The sequence below is a fragment of the Bombina bombina genome, chromosome 1 (genome assembly GCF_027579735.1).
Source record: "Bombina bombina isolate aBomBom1 chromosome 1, aBomBom1.pri, whole genome shotgun sequence".
NCBI classification, from domain to species: domain Eukaryota; kingdom Metazoa; phylum Chordata; class Amphibia; order Anura; family Bombinatoridae; genus Bombina; species Bombina bombina.
In genome coordinates, this window is record NC_069499.1 from 592909252 (window position 1) to 592925222 (window position 15971).

At 39.1% G+C, this 15971-nt stretch overlaps 1 protein-coding gene across 1 annotated transcript in view; it reads right to left on the bottom strand.

Moving 5' to 3' along the window:
- Positions 1 to 15971, bottom strand: part of DIP2A (disco interacting protein 2 homolog A) — a 311461-nt gene that overhangs the window by 222000 nt on the left and 73490 nt on the right. Inside the window, exons 3-13 of the mRNA XM_053698887.1 lie at positions 8416 to 8526; positions 8142 to 8261; positions 7604 to 7846; positions 7201 to 7329; positions 6997 to 7116; positions 6719 to 6910; positions 6212 to 6303; positions 5523 to 5633; positions 5289 to 5412; positions 1849 to 1958; positions 1654 to 1756 (exon numbers count right to left, since the gene is read on the bottom strand). Coding sequence (XP_053554862.1) covers positions 1654 to 1756; positions 1849 to 1958; positions 5289 to 5412; positions 5523 to 5633; positions 6212 to 6303; positions 6719 to 6910; positions 6997 to 7116; positions 7201 to 7329; positions 7604 to 7846; positions 8142 to 8261; positions 8416 to 8526 — 1455 coding nt within the window. The remainder of the gene's footprint in view (positions 1 to 1653; positions 1757 to 1848; positions 1959 to 5288; positions 5413 to 5522; positions 5634 to 6211; positions 6304 to 6718; positions 6911 to 6996; positions 7117 to 7200; positions 7330 to 7603; positions 7847 to 8141; positions 8262 to 8415; positions 8527 to 15971) is intronic.

Genomic DNA, 15971 nt, shown 5'->3' on the forward strand with positions numbered 1-15971 from the left:
TAGCTAATAGAAGTAAATTGGAAAGTTGTTTAAAATTACATGCCCTATCTGAATCATGAAAGTTTAATTTTGACTAGACTGCCCCTTTAAACCCAAATGTTTTCTTTCATGATTCAGATAGAGAATACAATTTTAAACAACTTTCTATTTTACTTCTATTATCTAATTTGCTTCATTCTCTTGATATTTTTTCCTGAAAAGCATATCTTAGTAGCTGCTGATTGGTGGCTGCACATAAATACCTTGTGTGATTGGCTGACACATGTGCATTGCTATTTCTTCAACAAAGGCTATCTAAACAATTAAGCAAATTAGATAATAGAAGTAAATTGGGAAGGTGTTTAAAATTGGATTTTCTATCTGAATCATGAAAGAAAATTTTTGGTTTCATGTCCCTTTAAGGGTACAATAGTAACAAGCTTGCACAAAACACATTTAAACTGAATTACAAAATCAGTAGATTTACCCTCTAAAGGATCTATGTTGGGGAAAGTTCCAGTATGCTCCATAGCAGAAATTCAACACATAAAGATAAACGTAATATAATACAATTTTATACACCATAGTATAAATTCTGAACTATATGTAGAACAAATAATTCAGGGATCTTTACATAAAACATCAGAGAATAAAAGGAAAGAGATAACAGACACTGCAAAACTGGTGGGCTATGTGAGTGTAAAGTGTAAGAATGTTCTTTCCTGAACTGCAACCACTCTACTGTGCTTACCCGCTGCAGAATGACTCTTTCTAGTAGAGAGCCCATCCAATGATGTGCATGTCACAACAGAGGATCACTGTAAGGAGTATCTTGACGACCCAACAGGAGGAGGTTAAGGGACCAGTCCCCACAACACCTGTGGTAGGCTTCTGACTAACTTATTCACAGAGAGTAATTGTCTCACTACCCTATACTGCAATGCCCACTCTTTTCCAGTAGCACCTCTCTGAGCCTCAAATCAATCTGAGGACTTCTCAAGGAAGAATATGGAGCACCTTAATTCTTCACGTTCATCCTGGCAGGCAAAGATAAGACTGGTTAATCAGAGAGGTGGGAGGGATTAAGTACTCAGAGTTTTTGGGAATATTTGCCTCCTTGTAGTGGCCAGGAATTGAATCCCAGAAGAAATGGACTTGTGGACTCTCACCACCTTACAAAACAAAGATCAAATAAAGTTATCACATGTAATAGTCATTTATAGAATATTAGTGCAAGTAAAACTTGGAACATTAGATAGGTTATTTGATCTAAGCAATTAACTATTTTAGGGAGAAAGAGGAATACCAGAAAAAAAAAGTCACACATTGAAGTAAAGTTCAGGTTCAGAAACAAACTGGTAAAATACTATTTTTACAAAAATGATAGGAGAATCGTGGAATGTGTATTTAAGTAGAAAGAAATATGTACAAAAACACAAAACAAAGCAATGCAGTAATAACTAGAATATGTTTATAATACATTTATTTATAAGTTTTATGCTTAGAAAAGATGCAAAATTAAGATTGGCTATCTGTTGCATATCTTACATATACCACTTATTTTATTTACTACCACTACTTTTTATGTCATACAGTGTCTAACAAACCTATCAACAATGAAATACTAGCAAGCAAGCATTTTGTTCGCACCACATCATGGTCATTCAGACATACCTTCCGAGTAGCCACACGCCTGTGTCAGAGCCTGGCAATGTGCCAGCATAGCAGAATGGGACACTGTGACACCCATCATGCTGCCCTCCTTGCTGGTCTTATACTGAGGAAAAAGATGAAGGGAAATTATGGTTTTGAAGAAATAAGGGTAGAAAGATGGATAATGGGATAACATATTAAGGGTTCCATTATTACCTCAATGTAAGCAGTGTCATTGCTAGCCTCTCTGATAAGTGGGTACCAGTCTTTAGGGGGTTTCATTAAGTGCTTTCCATCAATAACAAACCATGCTAGACGGGGCCAACCTTAAAGCACAAAAAAAAATTAAAAAAATGTACAAAAAATCAGGAATCTATGGAATAAGATTGTCAAAAAGGCAAGCGTGTGTGATTTTTTTATCATTGTACATAAATTGTGACATACGAAACCAATTCTAAATTTCCAAATACAATTTTTTTGGGGAAATACAATCTTGCTTTTTGGAAATACAATACGATTTTTTTCTTTTGGAAATACAATTCTTTTTTTTTTAATCACACTTCCAGGACGTGTCAAAAATAAATCTAGATCCCATTTTGCTAAAGGACTTGTGATGTCCCAGCATTCACTTCAGTAGTTTGCCTGGGAAATAGCTGCTCTTGTGCTTTCAATTAAGAGCTAAATTATAAGTGGCACGCTGTTGTGCACAAGCAAAAAGAGGGTTTATCGCGGCTCTTTGCACGCATCGGAAGTAGCGCACATATAACAGGTTGAAAGTAAACGCAATCAATTGAGCACAATTGAATTTATCGCACGTCGGAATAGTGTGTCTTCAGAGCTCTGGTTAACTGTTACCCTTGACTAAAAAGTTGAACAAAACACATCAAAATTATATTTAAAAATACAGTTACACTCATAACAACACTAATAAAAAAAAAAAAAAATTGCAATAAAAAGTATAGATGTATATTTTACGTATATAGAAATATGTATTTAAGAATAAATAGGAAGTCTTCTATGTGAAGAACACTGGAATGTAAAATATTCATATTTCATGTCGGGTTAGCACACTTGAGGAAACGCGGTCGAGTTTGTGCAACTTGATAGTTTTAGGTTTTATTCCCACTTTTCGCACTCCAGTCTATGAAGAAGTACGTTAACACGGTCGTGGTATTCAGTTCAGATTTTTGCGTGCGCAAAAAGCTTATTTTAGCAGAGTTATCAAGCAAGCACGGGCACAAACTACCGCACTTGTAATCTAGCCCTAAATGTGGAGTAAAGGCTGACCATCCCAGAACATCAACATCTCAGGTAAACTTTTTAACATTTATCAGTAACATACAGCATGGCTTAACGTGCCAGAAGTGATTATTCTCTGTTGAGTTTTATTATCTGTTAGCGCATGTCATTTTACAGCTTCCGACCCTGCAAAGGGGTTAAACACACAGTAGAACTGCTGCATGTACAATTAAAGCTGCTGGTTGATCAGAGCAGGGTCTTTAAGTTCTAAACATCGTCGTCAAGTTTTTTTGTTATTTTTTGTTGTTGTTGTTTTTTTACAAAAGCTAAATAAATAATGAAGTAGAATATGGTTTTAGTTTAATTTATAAGGAATTAAATGATAATGATGTCACTTTAAATAAAGATATAAGCTAAGAAGTCCAAAAAAAAACCTTGCATTTTTCAAATAGGGCATGTAATTTTAAACAACTTTCCAATTTACTTTTATCAACAATTTTGCTGTGTTCTCTTGGTATTCTAGTTGAAAGCAAACCTAGGAAAGCACATATGATAATTTCTAAGCCCTTGAAGGCCGCCTCTATTTTATTTGCTTTTCACAGCAGGGGAGAGCAAGCTCATGTAGGCCATATAGATAGCATTGTGATCACGCTCGTGGCTAGTGGCAGACACTGCACTAATTGGCTAAAATGCAAGTCAATAGATAACTAAAAGTCATGTGATTAGGGGCGGTCAGAAGATGCTTAGATACAAGTTAGTCACAGAAGTAAAAAGTATATTAATATAACAGTGTTGGTTTTGCAAAACTGGGGAATGGGTTATAAAGGGATTATCTTTCTTTTTAAACAACAAAAATCCTGGTGTTGACTGTCCCTTTTATTAAATCATCAACATAAATATTCCTTAGAACATAGTTGTATAAAACAAGGCAGAATAAGCACTTTGGGTATGTTAAATAATGTTGTATGGTAAAACATATGATTAAAGAACACAACATGCAACAGTGAGCTTTTGCTGCTACCATAAAAACTGTAATTAAAACAACAATATCAATAATCCTCTGTATAGTGTTATGCAAACGAGAATAATCACTTCTGGCACGTTAAGCCATGTTGTATGTTACTGATAAATGTTTAAAAAGTTTACCTGAGATGTTGATGTTCTGGGATTGTCGGCCTTTTATCCACATTTAATTGAAAGCAAAAGAGCAGCTACTTCCCAGGCACATACTGAAGTTAATGTTGTGACATCACAAGTCTTTTAGCAAAATGGAAACTAGATTTATTTTTGACACATACTGGAATTGTAATTCCCCAAAAAAATATTGTACTTCCAAAATTATTTTTTTTATTTTATTTCCAAAAAAACAAGTGTTATTCCAAAAAAAAGAATTGTATTTGAAATTAAAGATTTGTATTCTAAAACAAACTTGTATTTCCAAAAAAAAATATTGCATTTGAAAATGTAGATATGTATTTGTATGTCAGTATTTATGTACAATAATAAAGAATCACACACGTTTGCCTTTTTGACAGCAATCTTATGCCATAGAATCTTACAGGGGCAGAGAGTCAATTTGTATTATCATCAACATTTTTTATCTTGGTTATGTACAAAGTCTACCACAGTGCAGTGTTCTCCACAGAAAACTTTGCCATCCGGGTGACACGATAAAGTAGCCGGGTGGGGGGAGTAATATTTTCTAATACTGTATTATAAAAGTTTCTGTTATCCAAAGCACAAAATAATTGTATAATATAACATATATTTAAAGTAATCGGAAATCCTAGCATTTGTGAAGTGCTAGGAATTACCAGTGAAACAAATAAAGGGGACTTTCAGTCATGAAGTATAAAATTACTTCTTGCTGAAAGTTCCTTTATTTGTCTGCAGCGTTTGCTGCACTGAGCGCCTCAGGCTACCTGCGGCAGAACGCTATTTTTTCAATGAGGTGATGTTTCCACCTCTTAGCCAATAGCTGTGGGCGCCAGCTGGCATTATGCCGGATAGCTAGCACGCTATTGTTTAAGATCACCTCACTGCAAAATAGTATTCTGCCGTGGGCGGGCTGAGGTGCCCAGCGAAGCAAACGGTGCAGACAAATAAAGGAACTTTCAGCATAAAGTATTTTATACTTCATAACTTTATGTCCCCTTTATTTGTTGCACTTGTAAATCCTAGTGTATCACAAACTCTAGGATTTAATATCACTTTAATGATACATTTGTGTAATAAACAATAACAACTTTTATTTTTAGCTAATTTTAGGTTAATATTGGCTAAAATTTCGGCTAAGTGGTCATTAAAATCAGCTGGGTAATGCACCAACTAAAAAGATCCTGGGGAGAACACTACAGTGTATACACTGAGCAATGCCATCCACTTGGACACACAGATAATACGGAGGTAATGCTCACCTTTAAATGTAACAACCTCACCACTCTGTGCCTTAGGCAGTCCCTTTTGACAGGCATCTGTAGTGAGAGCAAGTGACACACCACAACTTCCCAGAAGGAAGCCAATCTGCTGGCTACCAGCATCCTGAAAAAGAATACAAGTGTGAATGAAGCCAATCTGATAGGTACCAGCATCCTTCAGAAGAGATCAGCTAGTGTGTCATTAACTCAGAAAAGCCATCAGTGGGTTTTTACCTTCCTGGTCAAAGGCACCTCTATTGGCACAGGAATCAGGTCAGAAAGAAGACAACCATAAAATGCTACCATGAACATCACAGGGTCACTATTAGGAAACACAAGAGCCACCTGCAAAAAAACAACACAATGAGTCCTCTAATCCACATCTAACAGTCAAATGCACTCACACATACTTCTTGCATGCATCAGTCACCATTTACCATATCAAGACTCAGAAACCAACCATGCCCCACATTCCCAAAGGTGCTGCTTGCAATGTGCCCATTACGTCACCTTGTTCACAAGTAGGTTTTAGAGATCACCTCTTTGTTAATACAGTTTAAGAAGTAGCTCATTCTGTTTAAAGTTACAAACACTCATACACATTAGTCCACACTTAGCACGTTTTAGAACACTTCCCACACAGTGCTCTAATGATCTCCATTCAATCATATGCTCCCAGTACAATGATGGCTTCCATGTCCAACTTTAATACCATCAGAGAGCTCCCATGGCAACAAGGACTGCATTCAATTGCTAACAGAACAAGCCCCAAAATGCAGTACTTGTCGTGCCAACACACAAACAATGCATACTCAGTGCCACTGTGATGAACCCCAAATACAACCAACTCACAGAGCTCAATATACCACTTTTTCCATACAACTCAAAAAACTCACAACCTTAAAAAAAAAAAAAAAAAATACCCTGTCTCCTGGTTTTAGAAGTGGTTCATTTTTGCTGGTTAGTCTGTTCAAAAGGGTGTAAGCCAGTTTAATGCTACGACTCCATAGTTTGCCTGGAACAAGAAATAAAATCAGGAATCCCGGGGTAAAGTACACCATGTTAATAATTCTTCTTGTAATAATATAATACAAACAAGTTAATTGTACCCTACTTTACTACAAACTACTGGACGGGTCGTTGATCGATCAAATAATTCCAACTGATTAAAATGCCACAATACAAAGTCCTGATAACACACAGGCCTGACAAACAGTGTCACAATAAGATCCTCCATAACAGAGTGGTATTAACCCCCCCAATTGACATGACCCTCAAACACTATTCTTGGTCATGACTCTGAACATCCTTTCTGAACTCCATCTATTCTATTCAAATCCCTAAAAATAATTTCTTCTTTTACACACATTAACGCTTTTTACTAGATACTACACTTTACGCCAATGTACTAATTAGATCATATCTTTTACCATAGGTGAGTGTATACACTGCTTTCCCAGTGGTGTCCATAGATGTGAGACATGGAGTTTTTGGCTGTGTGGTACCCCATCGATGTAGTGCACTCAGCAGAGAATGGGGCCAGTTAGAAACCAAAGGTTCCCCTTTGAGCAAACTACTTTCCATTCCCTCTGGCTTTGGCTGGTTGGGATCTGGCTGCTGGACTGCAAAATTAAAAAAAAAGCCAGGTGAGAAAGTGTGAATAATACAATCTAACATAATGAGTGGCACTGAACTCCATGTCACCTACTTTCCAAGAGCTCCTCAAAATCATCCACAAAGAACTCTCTTAGAGGTGGGCGTTTTGGTCTCTTGAGAGTATTAAGGAGTTGCTGGATTTTGGAAGATACTCTGCTGTTCACAGGCACGCCTAAAAAATGTGGGAGAAAAACAGGTTTACAACATGGTAGGGCATCCCTCTATCAGCCCAGAGCAGCTTCTCATACCCACACACCATTTGCAGTCTCCAGGATGCTACTGTTGAGCCCCCGTGGAACACCACGCACAGATGCCACCTGAGGCCGTTCATGATGACTGTGTCCCAGGAGCCCTGTTGTCACGTCTGGTGGAGCAGAAACACTCCCTGATTATCATGGAGAAAAAAAAAGAAAAAGAAATAAAGAAAAGAAAAACATACAACTCTTAGAACAAATAAAACAAACAGTTGAGCTTAATATGTTGAATCCAACCAGAAATTTCTTATCATATTAGCATGGTATAATCAACTCTTTCACATATAGCATCACAATATAACACTATGTTATGATGGAAGAACATTAGGGAATTACTAGCATGTGTGCCAGCAGGCATTCAGGCATAGCGCCGTAATGTCTGTTAGTACACTCCCTGGTACTGACCTATCTGGGCATTTGTCATGAGGTCTGCCAGCATGGTAGCAGCTGCAATGACTGGGCAGCTGTTGGAGGCAGCAGACTTGGCTCCTGGGTGAGATGAGGTGGAGGATGCAGATGAGGAGGTGGAGGAGCCCTGGGTTACCCTGTTAATGTAGGGCTCCACGTTGTAATGACCTTGGAGCGGAGTGGATGTCATGCATCCCTGACGAAATAATGAGCCCTCATCCTCCGAGGCTGACGAGGTGTCTGTGAGCAAAATAACCACGATAGCCAAATCACAATGAAAGCAATGATATGGAAGTAAAAAAATTTGAGAAAAAATAAATAGAAATAAATAAATTTAAAAAAAAAGAAAAAAGAAAAAGAAGAAGAACAGCAGCCTATGAAGAGTGGAAAATTGGGTGTTAGGAAGATGAAGAACTGGAAATTATTATTTATTTAAAAAAAAAAAAAAAAAAAAAAAGGAAAAACATGCAAAACAATAGAGGTATGACTTTACTCTTCCCAAAAGGCTGGCAGATATTTAAAGCGCTCTAGTTACCAGGGGGTGTGTAGGTGTCTACAGAAGTCTGAACCAGGGTAGAACGTCTCTTGGAGGGCATGGGCATTTTCCTTTCTTTGTATTTGGCCAAAGCTGCTTGTACGGCTTCTGTATGTAGATCTGTACATTAAGAAGAGGGGGCTCAAGGATGATTTTTTAAAAATACTTTCAGAATTTCCTAAATTAACTTTTATCCAGGGATAAACTTCTCAAAAGTAACCACACTATGGGAAATACAAGGGATCCCTATAGAACTGTTGATCTGCTCACTTACCTGATCGGAAGCGTTCATCACGGGAGCTGGTGGAGCGTGACCTCTGCTGCTTGGTTGCAGTTACATTTTGTGAGGAAACAGTGCTTTCCACTTGCAGATAAGGATCTACACCTGAAAGGAAATGCCAAGCATGCAGCATGGAGAGGTTTGTTTCCAAATACAAAGGGCAGCAGACAGGCCAAAATAAAAGGGACATTCCAGCTTGAGTTCATTTCAGTTTTGGATCAAAATATTTGAACAATGCACCTATATCAGCAAAAATGTTTCTAGTAAAAGCTGTCACTAAGATCTCAGGGCCTGATGATGAAAAGCTCACTGGAATGTAGAGAAATAACTGGGGGCTTTTTTTGAGCATTATATTGCAATACAGGTGTCTCCCCTTCATATCCAGAAACCTGTATAGTGAAATAAATAACAAACTAAAATGTGCCTTTCTAAAAGTTATTTGAGGGACCTTGCAGTACTGACAAGACAACTTCGATCATCTTGCCAGAGCAGAAATGTTTAGATCATCCGGCCCCTTAGTGAGAGTTTTTACTGTACATGTGCATGTAGAGCCTATATAGATATGCTAAATATGTTCCCGCATTTTCAAGTGTGGGTCTCCTCAGAGAGATGGTGCTGGCTTGTAATTACAATCGCAATGACTGAGTTTACATAATACAAGCCACCATTCCAAGATACACAATGTTTAAGATTATGATGCCATAGAATATCTAAATATGCTCCACCGTCTGTGCACAGTGAAGCGGTGATAACGTTTAGTAGAAGTATTTTAGCTACAATAATCATATGATAAAAATACTTCTACTCAAAAGTGAAATGCACTCTTGAATTTCAGTTTTTCATTTAAATGCCACTTTAAATGGACATTAAACTGCTGGGCACAAATACCCTATAATGGTTACTACTCACAAGGTTATTGCATTTCATCCTGTTCCTGCAGCTCTTTTTATATCTGTTCTCGTGTTTTAATAGCTTAAAGGTGCCAGATACTGAATGCTTCGCCTCTTTGTACCGGGTGCTGCCATCTTGCCGTCAGGTAACCTCACAGTGTGAGACATGAGCTGTGCACACTCTCAGATCAGTGATATTGCCTTTTTTTTTTACAACTGTATAAAGTGCTTCAGATTAGGGTGCATGATACAATGCAGGAGCTGTACATTTCTGCAGTGGCTGTATTGCTACATATTATTGTTGAGGTTTTTTTTAAATATATTCTGTGTAACTGTAAAACAGTGTAAAAAATGCAAAAAAGTAAATTCATGCTTAACTGATAAATTAATTTCTTCTACGATATGACGAGTCCACAGATTTCATCCTTACTTGTGGGATTTATCCTGCTGCTAACAGGAAGTGGCAAAGAGCACCACAGCAGAGCTGTATATATAGCTCCTCCCTCCTCTCCACCCCCAGTCATTCGACCAAAGTTAGGGAGAGAAAGGAAAAAGCTAAACGTGCAGAGGTGACTGAAGTTTACAAAAAATATATATAACCTAAATCCATCTTAAAATAACAGGTTGGGCCGTGGACTCGTCATATCGTAGAAGAAATTAATTTATCAGGTAAGCATAAAAGTACTTTTCTTCTACAAGATATGACGAGTTCAAGGATTTCATCCTTACTTGTGGGATACAATACCAAAGCTACAGGACACGGATGAAAGGGAGGGAACAAGACAGGAAACTAAACGGAAGGCCCCACTGCTTGAAGAACCTTTCTCCCAAAACCAGCCTCAGAAGAAGCAAAAGTATCAAATTTGGAAAATTTGGAAAAAGTGTGAAAAGACGACCAAGTCGCAGCCTTGCAAATCTGTTCAACAGAAGCATCATTTTTAAATGCCCATGAGGAAGCCACAGCCCTAGTAGAATGAGCCATAATTCTTTCAGGAGGCTGCTGTCCAGCAGTCTCATATGCCAGGCATATGATACTCTTCAGCCAAAAAGAAAGAGAGGTAGCCGTAGCTTTCTGACCCCTACGCTTTCCAGAAAAGACAATAAATAATGAAGATGATTAACGGAAATCCTTAGTTGCCTGCAAGTAAAACTTCAGCGCACGGACCACGTCCAAGTTATGTAACAGACGCTCCTTCTTAGAAGAAGGATTAGGACACAAGGAAGGAACAACAATTTACTGATTAATATTCTTATTTGAAACAACCTTAGGGAGGAACCCAGGTTTGGTACGTAAAAGCACCTTATCAGAATGGAAGATAAGATAAGACGAGTCACATTGTAACACTGAAAGCTCAGAAACTCTACGAGCAGAAGAAATAGCAACCAAAAATAAAACTTTCCAAGATAACAACTTAATATCTATGGAATGCATGGGTTCAAACGGAACCCCTTGAAGAACACTAAGAACTAAATTCAAACTCCAAGGTGGAGCAATTGGTCTAAATACAGGCTTAATTCTGGTTAGAGCCTGACAAAAAGACTGAACGTCTGGAACATCAGCCAAACGCTTGTGAAGCAAAATTGACAAGGCAGAAATCTGTCCCTTTAAGGAACTTGCTGATAACCCTTTCTCCAATCCTTCTTGGAGAAAAGAAAGAATCCTAGGAATCCTAACCTTACTCCATGAGTAACCTTTGGATTCACACCAAAAAAGATATTTACGCCATATCTTATAATAGATCTTTCTAGTGACAGGCTAGCAATTTGAAAGGCGGCATCTGTGATAAAAGAATTAGCTAGCTTGAGAGCCTTAATTCTATCTAAAATATCCTCTAAGGGGGTCTCAATTTTAAGAGACTCTTCCAAGGCATCAAACCAGAAAGCCGCTGCAGTAGTCACTGGAACAATGCAGGCTGTTGATTGTAAAAGGAAACCCTGATGAATAAATAACTTCTTTAGAAGACCCTCTAATTTTTTATCCATAGGGTCTTTGAAAGCACAACTGTCCTCAATAGGAATAGTTGTACGTTTAGCCAGGGTAGATTTAGCTCCCTCCACCTTAGGGACAGTCTGCCAGGAGTCCCGAACGGTGTCTGAAATCGGATTCATTTTCTTAAAATTAGGAGGGGGAGAAAACGGTATACCCGGTCTGTCCCACTCCTTCTTAATAATCTCCGAAATTCTCTTAGGAACTGGAAAAACATCAGTGTAAGTGGGTACTTCTAGATATTTGTCCATTTTACACAATTTCTCTGGTGGTACCATAATAGGGTCACAGTCATCCAGAGTCGCTAATACCTCCCGAAGTAACAGGCGGAGGTGTTCTAGCTTAAATTTAAAGGACATGATGTCCAAATCTGTCTGAGGTAACATACTTCCTGGGTCCAAAAGTTCTCCCTCAAACAAAAGTTCCCTGACCCCCAACTCAGAGCCCTGTGAGGGTGCATCGGAAATAGCCAACAAAGCATCAGAGGACTCAGTATTCACATTAATTCCTGTCCTACTGCGTTTACCCTTTAACACTGGTAACTTAGATAATACCTCTGTAACGGTAGTTGACATAACTGCAGCCATATCTTGCAGAGTAAAAGAATTAGACACATTTGAGGAACTCGGCGTCGCTTGTGTGGGCTTTAATGGTTGTGACACTTGGGGAGAATTAGACGGCACATCCTGATTCTCTTCAGACTGAGAATCATCCTTAGGCACACTTTCTTTACACAAAATACGTTTATTACATTGTAAGGCCCTTTCAGTACAAGAGGTACACAAAGTAAGCGGGGGTTCCACAATGGCTTCTAAACACATAGAACAAGGAGTTTCTTCAAGTTCAGATATGTTAAACAGACTAGTAATAGCCACAATAGTCGTAAATCACCTCATATAATGATTCAAAACACTTTTAGAAAAAAACGTACTGCGTCTTTAAGGAATAAAAGCGCAACAATTTTTCCCAAACTACACTAAAAACGTTTAAAAACGCTTATATAGAATACTTTCATTTGTACAAAAATTATTGCACCCTATAAGCACAGGAGAAATTACCCTTTAAGAGACATTTTAATGCAAAAATATATTTTTTAACAATGAAAATGACCCCTGCACCTCGCCACAGCTCTACTATGGCGCCTACCTGCCCTCAGGGTACTGAAAACTGACTCAACAACGATCCAGTGACTGTAAAACCACTTTAGGCCCCACCGGAGCTAATGCCTGCTGCCTTCTTAGAGAGAGGAAACTGCGTGTCTGAGCGCGCGAAATAGGCCCCGCCCATCAAGGACGTTGCATCAACAATCAGCCTAACCGCATGGGAAGCGGTCTGAAAAGGAAAAGCCATGTGGTCCCCTGAATATATAATACTCTAATAAATAACTGCAGCCCTACTGACCTTAATATAAAACATATACATGTCAAGCCCAATATAGATATGCAAATCGTAGTAGCAATATGTATAAACACAGGAATTTCAGTAACACCCTTAGTCAAACAGGTCTACTGCTTACCCCTTCCCTTGCACGGAAAAAAAGTCAGCCAGTTCTGATATAACAAGTCTCCTCAGAAATAAAAGACTGAACATACTTCAATGCTGCTTGTAGCATGACACCGTTCTCCACACTGAAGATTTCTCTTGCACTACCTTCAGAAGCTCTGTGGGAACCATAATGGATCTTAGTAACGTCTGCTAAGATCATCAACCTCAGGGCAGAAAAATTTCTTCATTCCTTATCCATTTCTCCCTGAGGAAAATAGTACTCACCGGTACCATTTTAAAATAAAAAACTTCTTGAATGAAGAATCTAAAACTAACACCTCACTTTACCTCTTCCTATTACTAACACAGGAAAGAGAATGACTGGGGGTGGAGAGGAGGGAGGAGCTATATATACAGCTCTGCTGTGGTGCTCTTTGCCACTTCCTGTTAGCAGGAGGATAAATCCCACAAGTAAGGATGAAATCCGTGGACTCGTCATATCTTGTAGAAGAAATGTAAAGCTCACACAATGTATAATGTACAATAACCTGAAGCACTTAATACAGCTATAAAAAAGTGGACAATTTTACTGATCTGTGAGTGTGCACAGCTTATGTCACAGGTTGTTTGAATACCTTAAAGAGACAGTACACACCAATTTTTATTTAGCTGCATATAATAGACACTACTATTATTATTATCGGTTATTTGTAGAGTGCCAACAGATTCTGCAGCGCTATAAAGAATAAGATGCAGAGATACTGATATCAAAATCCAGTATAAAACAGTTTAAAAACGTACTTAGAAGCTGTCAGTTTAGTTCTGTTAAAAGGATTAGTTAGAACACCCACTGAAAGTGGAAACTATTCAGATACCCCCCTTCCTCTGCATATGAAAAGACTCTTTACACAAACAGGAACAAGCTGGAGAGTAGGCATACATCAGTATTCTCATAAAACTGTCAGGGCAATGTTATTTAAAAACATAATTTATGCTTACCTGATAAATTTATTTCTCTTGTAGTGTATCCAGTCCACGGATCATCCATTACTTGTGGGATATTCTCCTTCCCAACAGGAAGTTGCAAGAAGATCACCCACAGCAGAGCTGCTATATAGCTCCTCCCCTAACTGTCATAATCAGTCATTCGACCGAAAACAAACAGAGAAAGGAGAAACCATAGGGTGCAGTGGTGACTGTAGTTTAATTAAAATTTAGACCTGCCTTAAAAAGGACAGGGCGGGCAGTGGACAGGATACACTACAAGAGAAATAAATTTATCAGGTAAGCATAAATTATGTTTTCTCTTGTTAAGTGTATCCAGTCCACGGATCATCCATTACTTGTGGGATACCAATACCAAAGTTAAAGTACACGGATGATGGGAGGGACAAGGCAGGATTAAGCGGAAGGAACCACTGCCTGAAGAACCTTTCTCCCAAACGCAGCCTCCGAAGAAGCAAAAGTATCAAATTTGTAAAATTTTGAAAAAGTGTGAAGCAAAGACCAAGTCGCAGCCTTGCAAATCTGATCAACAGAGGCCTCATTTTTGAAGGCCCAGGTGGAAGCCACAGCTCTAGTAGAATGAGCTGTAATCCTTTCAGGGGGCTGCTGTCCAGCAGTCTCATAGGCTAGGCTTATTACGCTCCGAAGCCAAAAGGAAAGAGAGGTTGCCGAAGCTTTTTGACCTCTCCTCTGTCCAGAGTAAACGACAAACAGGAAAGATGTTTGACGAAAATCCTTAGTAGCATGTAAGTAAAACTTCAAGGCACGGACTACGTCCAGATTATGTAAAAGACGTTCCTTCTTTGAAGAAGGATTAGGGCACAACGATGGAACAACAATCTCTTGATTGATATTCTTGTTAGAAACCACCTAAGGTAAAAACCCAGGTTTGGTACGCAGAACTACCTTATCTGCATGAAAAATCAGATAGGGAGAATCACATTGTAAGGCAGATAGCTCAGAGACTCTCCAAGCCGAAGAAATAGCCATCAAAAACAGAACTTTCCAAGATAAAAGTTTAATATCAATGGAATGAAGGGGTTCAAACGGAACTCCTTGAAGAACCTTAAGAACCAAGTTTAAGCTCCACGGGGGAGCAACAGGTTTAAACACAGGCTTAAATCTAACCAAAGCCTGGCAAAATGCCTGGACGTCTGGAACCTCTGCCAGACGCTTGTGCAAAAGAATAGACAGAGCAGAAATCTGTCCCTTTAAGGAACTAGCTGATAATCCTTTGTCCAAGCCCTCTTGGAGAAAAGACAATATTCTAGGAATCCTAACTTTACTCCATGAGTAAGTCTTGGATTCACACCAATAAAGATATTTACTCCATATCTTGTGGTAGATTTTCCTGGTAACAGGCTTTCGTGCCTGTATTAAAGTATCAATGACTGACTCGGAGAAGCCACACTTTGATAGAATCAAGCGTTCAATCTCCATGCAGTCAGTCTCAGAGAAATTAGATTTGGATGATTGAAAGGACCTTGTATCAGAATGTCCTGTCTTAGAGGCAGAGTCCATGGTGGAAAGGATGACATGTCCACTAGGTCTGCATACCAGGTCCTGCGTGGCCACGCAGGTGCTATCAGAATCACCGATGCTCTCTCCTGTTTGATTTTGGCAATCAGTCGAGGGAGCAGAGGAAACGGTGGAAACACATAAGCCAGGTTGAAGAACCAAGGCGCTGCTAGCGCATCTATCAGCGTCACTTCTGGGTCCCTGGACCTGGATCCGTAACAAGGAAGCTTGGCGTTCTGGCGAGACACCATGAGATCCAACTCTGGTTTGCCCCAACGATGAATCAACTGAGCAAACACCTCCGGATGGAGTTCCCACTCCCCCGGATGGAAAGTCTGACGACTTAGAAAATCCGCCTCCCAGTTCTCCACGCCTGGGATATGGATTGCTGACAGGTGGCAAGAGTGGTACTCTGCCCAGCGAATTATTTTTGAGACTTCTAACATCGCTAGGGAACTCCTGGTTCCCCCTTGATGGTTGATGTAAGCCACAATCGTGATGTTGTCCGACTGAAATCTGATGAACCTCAGTGTTGCTAACTGAGGCCAAGCCAGAAGAGCATTGAATATCGCTCTTAACTCCAGAATATTTATTGGAAGGAGTTTCTCCTCCTGAGTCCACGATACCTGTGCCTTCAGGGAATTCCAGACTGCACCCCAACCTAG